Source organism: Chionomys nivalis, chromosome 1 (assembly GCF_950005125.1).
Source record: "Chionomys nivalis chromosome 1, mChiNiv1.1, whole genome shotgun sequence".
NCBI lineage: Eukaryota > Metazoa > Chordata > Mammalia > Rodentia > Cricetidae > Chionomys > Chionomys nivalis.
In genome coordinates this window covers 59355020-59373056 of record NC_080086.1, presented here as the reverse complement: position 1 = coordinate 59373056, position 18037 = coordinate 59355020, and the positions used below count along the sequence as shown (strand labels likewise).

Genomic DNA, 18037 nt, shown 5'->3' with positions numbered 1-18037 from the left:
CTGGCGCCTTAGCCTTCACTTCTGCGGTCTGCCCTTTGCTCCCAGCGAGCTCCACCACCGGGCCCATCCACTCTTCCGTCCTTCCTGTGTCTGTTTACCAAGCCTCACCCCTCCCAGCCTCCACCATAGTCACCAGGAGTGAGAGGGCAGGGACGGAACACCACCCAGGGACTGTGGCAGAGCTGATTTGGGGGTAGGCTATGAGAACACTGTTGCCTTAGGGATTGGGGGCCAGTTGGTCCCAGGTTGCTACTCAAGACGCCTGCAGTCACAGAATGAGTGGTCAGTGTTAGGTTCCTGGGCTCTGCACAGACTGGGTCCTTCCTTAGCAACATGGGACTCGGAGCTCCAGGAAAGATTATCCTGCAACATGAACTAGAATCCTACCACCTCATCATGGTGTTTCAGAAGTCTGGGTTTGAGGACTTGACCTTGGCCTGGGCCTGCAACTCAGCCTTGTAGAACCTGGGGTTCTGGGGTGGAAATCCACAGGGGCCACCTCCCCACCCAGTTCTCTTGGAGAATGGTCAGGTATTGTCTAACCTAACCTAATGGCCCACAGCCCCTCGGGACCTTCTAGAGGCTGCCAAGAGTTCCTGGCTGGGGTTCCCTTCAGGTCACAGGGATGGGTGAGATAGGGGCAGACTGTATTGTTATTCTTTGGGTTTTTGCAGACCAGGGCCAGGTACCCGAAGTCCCTGTCATTCTCTGTCCTTGAGCTCCTTGGGTTTGAAACTCAAGGTCATTTCCAGTTTCCCAGTCCTGAGCCCTCATATTGGAAGGGCAGAGGGTACTTTGACACTGTGTCCCCATGTCTCAGATGAGATCAAGGACCCCAAAGCAGGAGCCTTGCTTGAGTAGGCTGGGCCAGGCTAGGGCTACAGGCAATGTATCTGGATGCTGAGTCCCCGCCCACTGCGTGTCTGATGGGCCCTCTACTGTGGCCCTTGCCCTTCTTACTGGCTCCTCGGACCTAGGCACCCCTCATCCCTGCCTGCTGCCAGTCTCTAACTCAGACGCCCCCACACCAGTGTGAACTCCACACTGTGCACGTGTATCCGGTGCACTGTGTCCCAGCCAGACACTCAGAAGAACTGCCTGCCCGTCCTCAGTCTCCACAGACAGGAGAGACTCAGGGCACAAGCACTTCTTCCGCAGCCTCCTGTGTTGCAAGTTAGATGGCAAGGTGTGTAGCCCAGGTACCACTTCCATCCCCTCTGCAAATGTCGCTCTTTCTGCTTGTAACTGGGTGTCACCAAGGGCACAGAGGAAGCCTGTTAGGGGAGAGAATGAGGAGATCTTTGTACACAACCGATTTTCATGCTGCATATGTGGTCAGTCCGGGTTGTTTCTTCTTTTATCCACTTCCAAGACTTCGTCACTCCTTCCCCACAGTGATGCCTGAGCAGCCAGCACAGCAGGAGGGACAGTGACTCCATAAGATTCTAGCAAGCACTATAACAAAGAAGAGTGCATTGGAACAAGGGTATTGCCCAGCCAAAGGAAGCCTAGACAGGACACGGCTGTGCTGTGCTGGCAGGCATCAGAATGGCCTAAGTTTTCTCGGCTTCTACCCTCCCCCAGTTCACTGTCATTTTAGAGAAGGGTGCTTAGGCCCTCTCCTGAGACTGGCTTGTGAAAATCTGAAGTGAAAGGCAGAGTCTTTCACAACTGAGTCTGCTCACAGCGCCTGGTGCAGAGGTGTTGTGGGGGCAGGGGACACCACATTTTACATCTGTCTTGTAGTTGGCTAGTCCTGATTCCTCACTCTTGGGGTAGGCCAGGCAAGGTCAGAGCTTTGGAGTTTAGGGAGACCAGAATGCCTTTCGGTTCTAACTAGATCCCCAGTGTGTTTCACGATATCCTGGGTGGGAGGTACGTGTTCTGCACCCAGCCCTCTCCCCTTCATCTTGCTCCTTCAAGCAGCTCCTGGCTTGGTAAGCAGCTCCCAGCCCCCACCCCCTTACAGAATCTTCTAGTACCTCTTCTACTGATCACTTCAGTGGCTGACTGCTCCCCGTCATTGTTTCAGCAGGGTTTTCAGATGGCATTGTAAGTCTCACCCTCCCCGCCACACTTGCGCTTGTTGATGCTTTATTAAGTGAATTCTGGTTCCAAAAAATGGTTTTTTTTTGTTTTTTGTTTTTTGTTTTTTTTTTTTTCAAAATTGGTTTGTTTTTGTGGATTTATTTTTCCCTCTCCTTAAGCCATTCATTCGGTTTTGATGTTTGCTTTAAAATATAGAACATCTTTCAAGTCCCCTGTAGTCTGGCCTCTATTTCTCCTTGATTGGTTTGTTTGTTTCTCTTAGCTGATTTCACTTTAGCTTTTCAGCCCACACGTACAGCTTGGTAATGTCCCCCCAAGCATCTACTTCGGGACTTTTGCAAGCAGGAGATGTTTGTGTTCCAGTGACTCTGTGAGGGGCACTTGGAGTGGGCGGACCTCTTGGCCCTCGCTGCCTCCGGGTCTGGCGAGAACTCCCTGTTGATAAGGATCCATAGCCCTTTTCTGGGCAGTGGGATCCACCTCTGAGAATCTGAAAAGAAGGATCCTGGGGCCACCTGATCCTCATATTTCAGGTAGAGGAGACTAAAGCCCACAAAAGAGAGAAAGTGGTGGATGAGGACTGGGGTGTGGCTAGTCTCCTGGGCCTGGGAACCCATCTGCCCATGTTGCTGCCCCTCAGTGCCAGGCCTGGCTGGTTCTACCTTGCCTTGTGTGAACTTGGGTAGCTGTCGGGGACAGAGGCCCCACAGGCATGCCCCTGAAGAGCCATTTGCCCTGCTGGGCATGCTTCTAAATTTCTTTTTTTTTTTCTTTCCATTCAAACAGTGTTTTAGCCATTAACGCAAAAATAGAAAGCATTCTTTGCAAAGCAGAGTGTCACGAATCAGATAACCATGGCTTTCCTTCCAGCCAGCATCACTGTGCTGCTTTGGTTGTGGGAGAGGCGGGTCCTCCTTTTCCTCAGTCTCTGGCAACCTGAGCCGCAGGCTCAGTCCTGCTCCCTGCCCCTAGGATCCCGTGCCTGTACGGGTTTAGATTCACTTGAGAGGAGGCCATGTACTGGGTAGGAGACAGATGCTTACCTGGGGCCCCTCCCGAGCCCCACCAGTCTCTTTCTCTGGCTCCTCCTGCATTTGGGGCTTAAGTGACCCTCTCCTCACTCAGACATGAGTGTTCTGTGAGGCCCAGGGTTCTAAGTGATACGGTGCTGATGTCTGTCCTCCTGTGTCCCCCTCCCCGTTTCTCTCCCTTAGGTCCTGGCTTGGCCTTCATTGCCTACCCGAAAGCTGTGACTATGATGCCGTTGCCCACCTTTTGGTCCATTCTGTTTTTTATTATGCTCCTCTTGCTTGGACTGGACAGCCAGGTATGTGGATGTGGGGCTGTGGGGCTAATGTGGTCAGCCTCTCTGGGAGAACCCATCCTTATTGGAGCTGAGGGACACTCAGATCCCTAACTTAGAGGCTTCAGCCAATCAGAGAAAGGCCTCAGCTCGGCAGTGGGAGGAGCCCCTCCATCCTATTTCTCCGGGCTGTCACCCTGGCAAGGAGATGAGGGGGACTGGGGGATGTGGCTAAAGTCAAGCCATAAATGAGAATTAGAAGGCCAGGACTCAGAGGTACAAATCTCAGTGAATGTGTCTATCATGGTTCAGGCCACCACAGTCCCAAGTACGTCCAGAAACGCTGAACCCACATTTGGCCTACAGCTCCTGATTCAGACTGGCCTGTCCCCCACCCTCTGACTCCTGTAACATCTGCCTTATCTCCATGTCTGTTTTATTTTGGGGGTGGAATCAGGACTTCTCATGCACTATGTGTGGACTCTGCCCTAAGCCATGCCTCCTAGCCTTTTCCTGTGCTCTGAACCCTACATCCTGCCCCAGCTCCCTGGTAGGACTCCACAGGAGGCATTCACTTCCAGGGAGTGCTGGTGTCAGCCAGCCAGCTGCTGCATCTAGTTCAGGGGAGGAGGTATTTGTGTGTGATGATGGTCATATCCATCATCTTCCCTCTGAGCCTCAATTTCCTCATCCTGCTTAATGGGTATAGTTTGAGACGCTCGGGGCTCAGTGCTAGGCATAGAGAATTCAGGTGCCTGGGAGATTCATGGGAGATTGTGGGTCTCTTTCTCTGAAGTGTGTGTGTCTTTTTGTGGGGTTATATTGAAACTCCAGGAGGGTGACTGTGATATGTGCTGGGCGGGGGTCATGGGCTCAAGCCAGCTAGAGAGGCAGGGAAGGCAGGAGAAACTCCTGTGTGGCCTGGGCTTGGGAGTCCAGTTGCTTCAGGAAAAGTCCATCAAACTGAAGTAGGCTGTGGGATCAGGTCTGGAGACTGACTCCTTATCACCCTTCGCTCTGAGCCCTTCCTCAGAAGGCGCTGTCAGGATGGGTCCTAGGAGACTCAGAACCAAGCAGAGGTGAATGAGTCCAGAGGAGGCAGCTAGCAAGGTCAAAAACACTGTACAAGACTTGGCAGCCGGGGGGGGGGGGGGGGGAGAGGGTCAGATTAACAGAGAAGACAGAAAAACAAATCCTTGTGCCATTGGTGATGGGCAACCGCTGTTGTAAACAAGCAAGATTCTGTTAATCATTCCTGCTCTGAGAGCTTGGCCCTGAGAGCAGACCCCATGCAGTGCCTTTTAGTCGCTTTTAGAACATCTTCCAGCGCTCAGAGGGGAAGAAGAAAACAAAGACACAAGTTAATGAGTGGCTAAGCGTGACATCACCATGGCTCCCAACTGGCCATGTAGGCTCAAAACTGTCCCAGCCGGAGCTCAGTGCAGGATGTGTGACTCTCAGCTGAGCCACAGGCTGAAAGGAGAGTCTTGAGGGGCTGTGAAAGCTGGCCCTAGGGTGTTCCTCTGTGTCCTGCTGTGTCAAGGAGTGGGCTCCCAAGGCTTGGGGCTTAAATGACTTAATGGTATCATCACTCACTCAAGCACAGATGGGCAAGAAAATAGATGACTGGCCTTCCAGACTCTGGTTTACAGAACTGGAAAAGCCGGCCTTACGTGGGGGTGCAGAGAGTTCGACTGTGCAAGATGCCACCAAGTGCCAGAAGTCACATGGCCATTTTTTTTCCCATGTGTAGCTCGTTGTCACTGAGTATGTCTAATATCAGGCTTTGTCCCTGGAACTTTTCCATACTCCCAGATTGAGGCTGCTCCCCACGTGCTGCACCAACAGATTTCTTTCTTATCTCTTCCTTCCTTCCTTCCTTCCTTCCTTCCTTCCTTCCTTCCTTCCTTCCTCCCTCCCTCCCTCCCTCCCTCCCTTTCTCCCTTCTTTCCTTCCTTCCTTTTTTTTTTTTAAAGATTTATTTGTTATGTATACAATGTTCTGCCTACATGTATGCAGAGGGCGTTATAACTCATTACCGATGGTTGTGAGCCACCATGTAGTTTCTGGGAATTGAACTCAGGACCTCTGGAAGAACAGCCGGTGTTCTTAACCTCTGAGCCATCTCTCCCAGCTCCCAGCAGATTTCTTTATTTGTAGTTCTTGGGATGAATCCATCCAGGACATTGTCCATGCTAGATACATGCTCTTCCCCAGCCCACCACACCCAAATTTTATATATCAGCTCCTGTCCCTGTAGTGTTCTGACTTGGATGTCACTGTTACCCTTGCTGTAGCCAGAGAAACTGAGGCTGAGAGAGGCCTGTCTTGGCTCTGATTCACCACCTTTTGTCTTAACTTGTTTTTATAGCTTGGCATTGAGGTTGCTGGTTTGCCACTCAGTTCTTTTTCAGGTTCAAATCCCCTTTGTGCCTATGATCTCAGTTAGAAATCATAAAGTCCACCCTCTCTCTGAGCTCTGCTTAGGAACTTCTTGATCATCTTATCCCTGACTCCTGGGTGCAGGTGTTATCTCTTCCGGCACAGGAGAGGGATTTTTCTCTCTAACTGTTCTAATATGTTCTCCCTCACCAGCCCCCAAAGGCCTTCATGATTAGATCTTTCTCATAGAAATGCTGGGGGAACTTTTGTCCCCAAACCTTTTTATCTTTTTATTTCAAGACAGCATCTCATGTAGACCAGGCTGACCTCAAATTCACGATGTAGTCGGGTATGACTTTGAACTTCTGATCTTCCCCCCTCTGGCTCCTGAGTGCTGGGATTATAGGTGTGTATTACCACGCCTGTTAATGCAGTACTGTGAATCAAACCCAGGGCCTTTGCATGCTAGGTGAGCACACTGCTGGGCTTTACATCCCCAGCCTTTAGCATCTCCTCTAATTTTTTTTTTTTTTTTGGTTTTTTTTGAGACAGGGTTTCTCTGTGGTTTTGGAGCCTGTCCTGAAACTAGCTCTTGTAGACCAGGCTGGTCTCGAACTCACAGAGATCCGCCTGCCTCTGCCTCCCGAGTGCTGGGATTAAAGGCGTGCGCCACCACCGCCCGGCTGCATCTCCTCTAATTTAAGTAACTTCTGTGACCCTCAGACCCCCAAATACTGCCAAGGCCTTGACTGATGACAAGGAATGTTGTTGCCAGTGTCATTGATTAGGTGAAAGGTGATGTGTCCAGAGGGTGAAGTTTTATGCTGCTATTAAAAGCAAGGTGGCTCTTTTAGGGACATAGCAGTCTCCAAGGTAAACCATTAGGTTGGAAAAATGTAGGCTGGAAAGATGTAGAAACACTGATCAGCCTCAAGCATGGTGTGTGTGTGTGTGTGTGTGTGTGTGTGTGTGTGCGTGTGTGTAGATGTTCCAGAGTTTTCTTTATGATGTCTGGAACCCATGTATTCTTGGATCACATGATTTCCAGTGAGTTTAAGCCACCGTGTGAGTCAGACTGGAAGTGCCTCTATGCTGTGGTTGGGGAAACTGAGGCCAGGGTTTGCCCAGAGTCTTCCATTTGGTTAGTGCAGAGGTTGATGACCTGCTTGTCATGCTCTGGCTGAGCATCCATGTGAAGAGCTGGGCTAAGCATTCATAGCCTTGATGGGTGGCTATGACCGGCATTGACCAGGGAAAGGAGAAAGGCCATCATGGCCACAGACTCACTCCAAGTGTGTCAGGCCAGAGAGCTGGCCCTGGCTCTCTTAGAGAAGTGACTGATCTCGGGTGAGTCTCCAGTGATGAGGGCAGAGATGACCTGAGTAGAGCCATACATCCTGAGTTGCTTGAACCACAGACCACAGTGGCTGCCTGCACAGCCCAGGGTTTGGCTACGTGGATTTCCAGGTAGGTCTTGTGAGGCATTGCCCAGGACAGGGCTCCTAGTCCTATCTCTTGTCAGATTTGCCAAAGCCTCTTTCTGAGCTCCATGCCAGCGCTGAGTCCCCTCACACCCCTTCTCTCTCTCTCTCATCCGTCAGTTTGTTGAAGTCGAAGGACAGATCACATCCTTGGTTGATCTTTACCCGTCCTTCCTAAGGAAGGGTTATCGTCGGGAAATCTTCATCGCCATCGTGTGTAGCATCAGCTACCTGCTGGGGCTGACGATGGTGACGGAGGTAGGTAGCATGAGGGATTTCCCTTCATACATTTGGATTGAGTGCCCAGCCACCTTCTCAAGGCCACAAGAGGGGCAGCTGGGAGGGGGGTACTTGCTGTACTCCTTTCGGATTGCCCTCCCCCCCAATCCTTGATCTATTCAGCTCTCAGTGACCATGTAGCTTCCTCCACACTCCCTTTTTGAGATGCTGTGGTCAAACCAAGGCCCTGGCAGTTGTGTGGCAAGTACTCTACCATTTGTGTGGTTGTCTGCTGAAGAGAGCATCCACTATGCCCAGAGGACTGGAACTGTACTTCAGCTAGGAGGAGGAGACACCAGGAATGGAAGGGAACAGGAGGATTGAAGGCTAGAGGTTGCAGTGACTGGAGTAAGGACAGATAAGAGGGATGAGCCCCCAGTATACTGACCTACCTGAGTTCTCTAATAGAAGGTTGTCAATCATTAGCCCAGACCCTGTTCAGGCCTTCTTCACTTTTCTTTACCAGAAGGAGAAACTTTGAGGGAAGTGCTTGTGAGAACACCCTTCCAAAGTCAGATAGCATCCACTCACCAAGGAGGAGTTCCCTGGACTTGGTCACACTTGGCTTTTAAGCCCACCTGTGTGTATAGATTTCTGTGACCCTTTGTGTTGTAAGACACAAAGTCTGTGTTCTCCCCCAACCCTGTGTGTTTTGCCAAACATGAAGTTGAATTTGTTATATAGCCCTAACTGGCCTTGAACTCACAGCAATTCACCTGCCTTGGCCTCTAGAGTATTTGTTGTAAGTGCTGTGAGCCCCCATGCTTAGCCCCGAACATCATATTCTTCTCCCTCCGATTTCTTTTCTTCCTCTTCTTCTTTTCTTCATAACCTGTATTTGATCATCCTAGCTTTTGCCGATTTTTCTTTAGAATTAAAAAAGATGTTGATTTGCATAGCCCTTTATATATGAGGGGAACTGGAGATCACATAACAAACCAACTTTATCTTTGATTTTTTTTTCCCCCTCACAGGGTGGCATGTATGTGTTTCAACTCTTTGACTACTATGCAGCTAGTGGTGTATGCCTTTTGTGGGTTGCATTCTTTGAATGTTTTGTTATTGCCTGGATATATGGTGAGTATACATACTTACACATCCTTTTTCAAGCTGTTCATTTGGTCAGAGAATTTAATGGAAAAACTTCCTTTGCCCGAAATGTTCACTCTGGGAGGCCCCTTGAGCGTCTCACAGATAAGCCCCCTGAAAGCACAAGGTGGGAACATATGTGGCTATAAATATAACACCGTCACACCAGAGCCTGTAATGACCTACTCTTTGGCCTAGAAACGGTCCACTATGACCTCTTAGATATCTGAGGTTGGCCACACTGAGATGTGGGCTCTGTCTAAGATTTGCAGCAAAATACAAACACCCAACTGCATCTAAGTGGCTAGCTGCCTTAGACACCCCTGACCATGCTTGGTGTAGAGACACAGGCCTGGTATTAGAGGTCCCCAGGTGACCCCCACTGCACTGTTCCCCAGGGTTGTTCTGGCTTTGGCCAATGTGTCACCTGAGCCTCACACACTGCTGTCTCTCATAGGCGGTGATAACTTATATGACGGTATTGAGGACATGATTGGCTATCGGCCTGGGCCCTGGATGAAGTACAGCTGGGCTGTCATCACTCCAGCTCTCTGTGTTGTAAGTCTCACCCAGTCTGACAAATCTCCCTTTGAGAGCCTGCCTTCTCTTTAGCATCTCCTAGGTGTGGGCTTTGACCAAGCCAGCTTCAGCTATACCAGAGAGGGGTGGGCAGGTTGCTCTTTGTTGCCAGGTTAAGACGGGTTTTGTAGGATCAATAAGAGTTTGTGAAGAAGAGGAAACAGGAAGGGCAGTCCCACTAGACCAGACCAGGCTGCTCCCCTTTGCCCACCACCTTGGAGCCGGCCTTGATGCTTGCATGGGCACCTTCAGCAAGGTCCTTCTCTAAGACTCTGCTTGTGGGACCCATTGAACTCTCACAGTCCATCCTGGCCCACACCCTAGGAACCCAAGTGTGTGGGAGCCCCACCTGCACTGCTATTTCTGGCTAGCACCCTGAGTCCATTTGGCCTTCACTTTAGAACCAGTGCTTAGAGATTAGTGGGTCCCCTTTCCTGTGACCTCTACTTCCAGGCCAGACCGAGTAGACATGCTAATTCACTTCTCTATCTGGGCCTCAGTTTCCCCACTTCCGTGACAAGGACACCCTGACATCGGATTTCAGTGGCTGGTGACAGTTTAGAATCTGATGAGTGTGACTGTGATTCTCAACACATATCCCCTAACAAAGTCAAGAGATCACAAACGGGGGGCCCAACCCGGGTAGAGACGCAGTCAGCCAGGCTCAGGCCAGCACTGCCATTCTCAATCACCCCAGGCTTATGCGTGGGGTCCTCTCACATTGACCCCCAATCTTCTCTCTCCTCTCTGGAGAGTTGCCTGGAACAGAGGTGGATTGTACTCTGAGGCAGAATGAGGCTCCCTGCTGGAAAAGCTAGGTAGTGACAAGAGCCGATGGGGTTCACTTTACCCAAGCTCCGGCTTTCTAGGCAGAAAGCATCAGAGAAAGGTAGAGTCCCGTGGACCATCTGCCCTCACCCTGAGCCACTATGTCCCATCTGACCTTGTTGTTAGTCAGTGAGCAGCTGATTGAGTTCACCTATGACCCTCCCTGGGGTGCCTCGTGGCAGTCCCCCAGGAAGCCCTCTCAAAGGCAAAGGTGGATTCTGCACAACTTTAGGGTCTACTCTTTCTTCAGGATCAAAGCCAGGCCCACACCCTGTCACTTGGACCAGACCTGGTGACCAGTGTACAGAGAGGTGATGGCATTGAGGTTGTTGGTTGTCTGGCTCTCAGCCATGCCTTGGATGTTTATGGAGCATTTGCTGGGTATGCCCAAAGCTGCAGCTGTTAAAAGAGAAGAAAGATGCTCCAGGGCAGTGGTTCTCAACCTTCCTAATGCTGCGATCCCTTGAGATAGTGCCTCATGCTTTGGCGGCCCCAGCCATAAGATTATGTTCATTGCTACTTCCAAACTGTAATTTTGCTACTGTTAGGAACTGTAGTGTAAATATCTGTATTTTCCAGTGTGAAAGAGTTGTTTGACACCCTTCCCCCCAAAGGGGTTACGATCCACAGATTGAGAATCACTGCCCTAGAGGCTGCTGAACTTTGGGTATCAGGGCCACACGGCTTCTGGAGGAAAAAAGATGGGGTCTGGACAAGCAATGCCAGTGTGTTGGAGTGGAGGTAGGGTGAAAAATGAAGAAAAAGGGGCAGGCAGAGGAACAGCCTATGTTAAGGCCCTGGGCACATGCTAAAGAGTTAGAAAGAGTCCTGAGGGGTGGGGGCAGATGACAAAGGAGGAGGTCATAGCTATGGGCTGATATGGTTGGTTTCAAAGGACCTGGCAAGCCAGGGAAGGACACGGAACAGGTGGTTTGGCCATAGTTTCCCTAGAGAGCCATATAAGGGATAATATTGCCCCATCTCCATAGTAAGGATAGGGGAGAGGCCCTGCCCCCGCAAAGGCCCATCCCGCTCTCTCTGACTGCCCCATCTCTCCACAGGGATGTTTCGTCTTCTCTCTTGTCAAGTATGTACCCCTGACCTACAACAAAGTCTACGTGTACCCGGATTGGGCAATTGGGCTGGGCTGGGCCCTGGCCCTTTCCTCCATGGTGTGTATCCCCTTGGTCATTCTCATCTTCCTCTGCCGGACGGAGGGACCGCTCCGCGTGGTGAGCATGGGACATGGGCGATGGGGGGTGGCAGACCACCAGTGCCGTTTTCTGTATGACCCTCTCCGAGTCCCTGGTCTTCTTCACTGCATAAAAGGCAGGGGTGTGCTATTTGCAAGCAGAGATAGGTGCCATTCACCTGGGAGGAGACTCTGTGGTGACATTTGAAGTGGACCATGGACTTAAGAGGACAGTACCCAACATAATATGAGATAGAATATGATCCTGGTATCAGATACAGAGGATTACTGGTCAGGCTAGAGAGAGGACAATGGCCTCACGTGCCAAGCTAAAGGGTGTGGGATCTCTGTTCTGAGTCAGGACAGGAGATGGATTCTGGAGAGGAAACCCAGCACTCCCCCCCATTGCCCTCCCCCTATGCTACCCTTTGTGCTGGGGTGTGCCATCCTGTCCCACTGCCCTGCATCTCACCTTTAGGACTGACTGTTTGTCTCCTCATGGCGCCCCTTCCCTGCCCCCAGCCTCCTCAGGAATTCTTCCCACAATGTGGGAGCCTCCAGGCCTGGCAGTCCCCTGCTGTTTTCACGAAATCCCTTTCTCAGAATCTACTTTAACCTTTGTGCCTGGGCTGGCTCCAAGGCCCCACAGTTTTATTCTGAGCTGTTTTTATTCTCTTACAAAAAGAATCTGGAGCCAGGATGTCCTGGGGCTCTGTCTCCCCTCTGGCCTGGCCCAGACTTCTTTCCTTAGAGGGGGCTGTGTTGGCTGGGAGAGAAGAGAAGAGACAGGGAAGGAGCTGGGGGTGCATGCTGGTCTGAGGACCAGAGACTCCTAGAGAGTATAGGATTGGGGCTAGGACCCAGCTCTCCTACTATTAAATCCCTCTGTATTGTTAGTGGTGAAACCAGGACAGACAGGCTGTGCAGCATCTGCTCTGAGCCCTCCAGGTGGCCCTTAGTGCCCTGGGCCAACCTGGGTTACCACCCTAGAGGGTCATTACCACCCAAACATAAGTTAGTTAGATATGGTAGGAGTTTCTAAAGGTTTGCTCAGGTTAGACAACTTCTATAGCAGTCATTAAGTTGGCGTGGGGGTCTCTTGAAATTTCAGGTGTCTTTTGAGACAGTGTCTGAATCTATAGCCCAAGCTGGTCTAAAATTCACTATATAGTCCAGTTTGGCTCAAATACACAGCTCTTTTGGCTCAGCCTCCCTAGTGCTGGGGTATGGGTAGAAGGCCCACTGTCTGGCTCAAGGCCTGATTTTAAGAGGCTGGTCTGGCCTATGTGCAGACAGGTTCCTTCGGAATGAGCTGCTGAGGGAGGGAGGAACAGCAGCGGGGGAGGGGGACGGGGAGGAGGTCTCCCACAGCTGGAGTGAGCTGCAGCCGGTCAGGCAGCACTAAACTGTCCAGGTGGCCTCCGAGTTGTGAGGTAGCTAGTGGCACACCCGGATCTCCAGCCCTACCAGGATTCCAGAGCTAGCTGAGCTTCTCATGTAGACAACCCCGGTGGCTACAAGTGACGGGTGCCACTTCGCCACATTGCAGATGGAGCCCGAGGGGGGGCAGGGTTGAAGCGGAGCAGGCAGGCTAGGTCTATGGGGAGGTTTGTTGGCCTGCTTAGAGCAACTCAGGTGTTTGTAGGACCAGGTCTTGTGGTTTTTGTTTATTTGTTTGTTTTTGTTTTGTTTTGTTTCTTTTTTCCAAGAGAATGTGGAAATGTGGATTCTCAAGTGAAATAATGTCTTTGAAAGATTCTTTGGCAGTGCCAGGGAAAACTCAAGTCCACACACCTATGCAGGCTTTAAGTGGCTTTTCCGGCTGTTAATATGCCATAGTTGAATGTAAATACCTAGGAGGGTCTTTTCTTCTCCTCTTGTCCCCTCCCTCTCAACCACTGGCCCATTTCTGTCTGAGCACTTGGCAGGAAGTGGGCAGAAGGTGGGAGGTAGGAGCCAAGTTCCATTCCCGGCTCTGCTAGTAACTTCCTGGAGTCCCTGGAGGGGATTCTTTCCTCACTGATTCCATGATCAGTCACCACACTGGGAAGTCTGGGCTCCATGCCTAGAGGATCTGAGGAGTTTCCCTGCTGTCTCCTGTCTCGAAGGGCAGTCCCTACAGTGGACTCTCAACCCTGCAGGAGAAGGGACTGCCTGTGAGGAACTGCCTCCCGGAAGCAGGAAACACAGGCTCTGGGAGGCCAAGGGGTCCAACTTTCTCCTCGGAGAAGGTGGGGCCTTAGGTTAGTAACCTAACCCAAATCAAAGCAACCAGGATGAATAAACCACGGGGAGACACAACTCAGCTCCTCAGGGAAAGTTCCTATGCGTTGAGTTGTGTGGGGCCTGTCTTTAAGCATGTGTGCAGAGGTTGGCTGTAGAAACCACTGTAGGACATTGGGGGCTGTTCCCCTCCATTTCCAAAAACCAACAAAAGGCCCAGAGCAAGTGGCAGTTGGGCAAATACCACACAGCAAGCACCCTGGGGTATTCAAGAGGTAGGTGGAGAGGAACCCCTTGGGGCCCCTATTGACCCCTCCTCATCTTTTTTTTTTTTTGTTAACAGAGAATCAAATACCTGATCACCCCCAGAGAGCCCAACCGCTGGGCTGTGGAACGTGAGGGGGCCACACCCTTCAACTCCCGCTCCCTCATGAACGGCACGCTCATGAAACCCAGCCACGTCATTGTGGAGACCATGATGTGAGGTCCGGGTCATGCCACGGGCGCCGCTTTCCTGCTGTTTACTAACGTTAGATTCTCATAGGACCAGGTTTACAGAGCTTTATATTTGTACTAGGATTTTTTTTAATTGTCACAGAAAATGTTACTCCATGTGTATGTGTGTGTGTCACGTACATGTCTGTATATGTGTATTTTGTTTTGATTCGGGGGACATTTTGTACAAAAAGAACCCACGGGCCTAAGTCCTGGGGAGAGGATGGACTTTCTTATTGATTTTGATGTATTTTATGGGAACTTGGTAAATTTTCATTGTATTTTTTTTTTAACATATAACTATATATACTTAGAGTCTGTCATACACTTTACCACTTGAAACGGTTTTGCCAGCAATGGATCTCATTTTCAAAAGCAATTCTTCGGTGCTTATATAGCTGGCAGAAAGTTCTGCCCAAAAACAAACAAAAAAAGAAAGAAAGAAAACCTAAATGCTGGGTGGAATTTTTTCTATGATGGTAGTTACATCTTCAAGAAAGGTTTAGTCCCTTCTGGGCTGGTTCAGGAGGAAAAATACAGCTGAGGAGAGGGAGCCCCCACTAGCTGAACAAACCTGAGGGGCAGGAGAGAGCAGGGCTGTGGGGAGAACCCACAAGAAAGATGCCAAAATAATAGCCCCACCCTCAGCATGAAGGATTGAGCCTAAGAGCAGCTGAAGCCATTGTACCAGGGCCAAACCCCTCCCTTTTATTTTGAAGTAGAGAGTGGGTAGTCAGTGGGGTTGTCTGAACCACCATGGGTCTTAGAGGCAGGAATGGGAAGTCTGAACGGCAGATGAGAATGGGGCTGGGAGCCTCAGCATGCTTAGACAGAAGCCTCAGCCTTTCTGGCACATTCAACACGGTCGCCCGAGGCCAGTCCACAGGAGCTTCCAGGGCACACACAAGAAGAGGCTGTTGTATTTGAATGGAGTCATGGTGGGTGGGGGTCAGGGTGTTCCCCAAGCAGAATGCATTTTGGTGAGGGCCTGGAGAGAAGTCAGTGGACCAAAGGATTTTAGTAGCTCAGGAGGGTGAGTGTACCCCAGACTGGCAAGTGTACCCCAAGAGGATACTTTCCTCCCTTGCCTCATGACAAACCCTTGTTAAAGATGCCACCCTAGAGCCATCCAGCTTCCGGCACAGGACGTTCGGAGTGGCTATAGATGCTGGATCTTAAAGGATTTAAGTTCAAGTACAGAGCCAACTTGATAGTGACCTCAGATCTTGTTCCCAAGCCACTGCCATGACTGTTGGACAGGTGTTTGCCCCCAGAGAGAAGAGAAAGGGAAATTTTGTAGGTTGAGGTTGTCTCCACAGAGAGGCCGCCAATGCCCCAGAGCTAGCTGACCTCAGGCAGGGCTGTTTCCTTCTGAACCAGGAGAGGGCGCTACACCTTCACCCCAGCCTCCACTGGGCCCAACTGTGCCATCCTGAACCTCTTTGACAAATGTACACATTTCTCTGTCTCCAAAGCAATGTACTCTGCCAAGTGACCCTCCAATCCTCTTCCAGTGGTTGTTCAGTCAGCCACCTGTGATTCTACCGTGTTCCTGTTGTCCTGTGTATTTCTGTGTTCTTGTGTTCTTCTGTGTGTTGGAGTTTTTTTCCCCCTGATTTTACCAATTTGTAATGTGCCGTTTTGTTTTGTTTGTTTGTGTGTTTGTTTTATGGAACCTTAAAAGTAACCACTGTGGGTGATTGAAGACAGGTGAAGTGTAGGGTGTGTGGGGGGGGGCTTGTCCAGCTGCGGCAACGTCTGTGGTCATGCCCGTCTACCGTTCCCCTCCGCCAGGCACGCCATTCTGGTGAGCCTTCAGTATTTTGGGTTGGCAGACAAATGACACCATTCTGGAAATGGCCTGAGAAAGGCCTTTTTATCATTCCCAGATCAAAAAATTCTAGACCAAAGACATAGCGGGCCAAGTCCCCAGGCCCCGCCTGGATGGAAGGCCAGCCGCCTCCTGAGCCCACTCCCCAACAGTATCCCTGCACCTGTCTTCAATGACCACTGCTGTCACCCCTAGCCCTGATAGCCCTTGTTGTGATGTTTGTCTTTCCATGTCTGCATGTAAGGAACATTTTGAAGTAGAGCTCGTGATTCTGGTCCGCCTGCCTCTTGGAGAGAGGGCTAAGTGGTCCCCCACCCAGCCCTTGCCTGGGACAGGTCAGGTGTGTCTGGCCTGTCAGCTGTGGGCAGGACACAATGCTGGATTTAGATGAGGACCAGGGTGGACCCAGGAGGACTCTCCTGGGGATGTTATTTGGTCCCAAGACTGTTAGCCCCTGAGTGGAGGGTCCCTACTGGGCACTGTGGACAGTCCCAGGGGGCCCTCAATCCAAGGCACTTTTTGTAAACAGAAAAACCAAGGCCTAGAGCAGGAGAGACTTGCATGTGAGCTGAGTGGAACTGGATAATTGAGTCATTTGTAGCTCCAGGATCTCCAAGGTATGGGCAAAAGGAAAGCGGAACCGGGGCATTGGCTAAGAACCCCCAGGCCTTCCTTGTCAACCAAAGGCCAGACTGATAAGGGCCCCTGTCCATGCTCATGGAGCAAAGAGCAGACCCCACTTCCACCCAACTTACTCCTGCTCACTCCAGTCCCATGCTACCCTTCCTTCCTCCCCAAAGCCTTTAGGAGCTAGGAATTGATACCTACCCCCTAACTTGTACCACAGGAAACTGAGGGCCAAAGTCAGCACTAGTGAGAAGGGCCTGAGGCACGCTACAATGGCAGGTCCTTGACCTCCATGTAGCCAAGGCTATGCAGGGAGTAGCCTGAGAAGGTTACTTTCCCTCTTGAGAAGATGATGGGAAGTTTCCCTCTACGCCCCTGGCCTCCAATCCTCATCTCCCTAACACCTGGAAATCCCATGCAGACCATGGCAAAGCATGAGGAGAAAGCAGAATGTGTCCCCTCTGTCCAGGAAGGGGCTTTCTGTATCCCAGGGTGCCACTGCCATGGCCACCAGCATTCCAGCCCTGCTCCTCCGGGCAGGGCAATGCTCTAGGCAACCAGTCGAAACGGGCACCAGTCTTGATCCTCTCTCCAAGACGCAGACACCAGCCAGGAAGGCATCTTAGAGAAGGCCCCTCACAGTCCCCCTCAATCCTGAGACCCCTGTCCCTACGGACACTGTAAATACCTCTGTGTGCACACCCCTCCTTCATCAAGTCCAAAACCACACACAAAACCAAACCCAGATACCCCAAGATGGAGAGGGGTGCCCTGGAAGCCAGAAGCACTGCTCCTGCCTCTCCTCCTCAATGCTGACCTCCCAGTAGTTGGGTCGTCACAGGAAGCTGGTTTTCCATGTTCTTTGGGAGGGTGGAGGGGTGGTGGTGGTGGTATCATTACAGGCATGTTCTGGCATGTTCCCTGAAGGACAGAGCATCTTGTTATATATTTGGCTTCAAAATGAAATGGTAGCTCCACTTTTTTTTTTTTAAACCCAATTGATCTTTCTAATCCCTAACAACTGTGACTCTGTATTTAGCACAAGAGAAAGCTGAGAACGTGGGTTTTGCCTCCTTCAGAAATATGTCTGGCTCATCAGGACATTTTTTAAAAAACTTCAAAATATTTTTAAGATATTTTAAACTTTTGTAAAAAATAAAAAACAAAAAAACAAACACGCACACACAGACACAAAACCTGAAACCAATCAACAAGGGGAGGAGCGTTCGTGTTTGAAGGATCCTTGGTGTGTGACCTGTCTTGCAGTATACAAGCTCTGTGTATTGATGTTTAATGATGACGACCCTGCATTTTGCAGAGGTTCGTGTTTTTTTCCTCTTTGCTTTTTAGATGAATATGTATATTGATATTTTAAATCCATCTTTGCTTTTTTTAGAGGAGTTTATAATCACCTTGTAACACAACAATAAACATTTCCTTTTTAAAATCCAAGAACGTGTGGTAATGTGTTTTGGAGCGGTGTGTTCACCTCTATATTTTGGAAGACACTGTACAGTTTATAAAGGGATTTCACTGGGCCTGGAGAGATGGCTCAGCTGTTCAGACCACTTGCTGACCTGGCATTTTGAGACAGGGTCTCTCAGTAGCTTGGGGCTGGCTAATTAGAATAGGCCGGCCTGTGAGCCCTAGGGATTCACCTGTCTCCTCCCCAGCTAGGG

At 50.5% G+C, this 18037-nt stretch overlaps 1 protein-coding gene across 4 annotated transcripts in view; it reads left to right on the top strand.

The window, feature by feature from the left end:
• Window positions 1-17804, top strand: part of Slc6a6 (solute carrier family 6 member 6) — a 74954-nt gene extending 57150 nt beyond the window's left edge. For all 4 annotated transcript variants that reach the window (XM_057762517.1, XM_057762526.1, XM_057762507.1 and 1 more), the window contains 6 exons: window positions 3264-3376; window positions 7336-7473; window positions 8469-8571; window positions 9041-9141; window positions 11052-11222; window positions 13749-17804. In XM_057762517.1, coding sequence (XP_057618500.1) covers window positions 3264-3376; window positions 7336-7473; window positions 8469-8571; window positions 9041-9141; window positions 11052-11222; window positions 13749-13889 — 767 coding nt within the window. In that variant the 3' untranslated portion in view covers window positions 13890-17804. The remainder of the gene's footprint in view (window positions 1-3263; window positions 3377-7335; window positions 7474-8468; window positions 8572-9040; window positions 9142-11051; window positions 11223-13748) is intronic.
• Window positions 17805-18037: the final 233 nt, after the last annotated feature.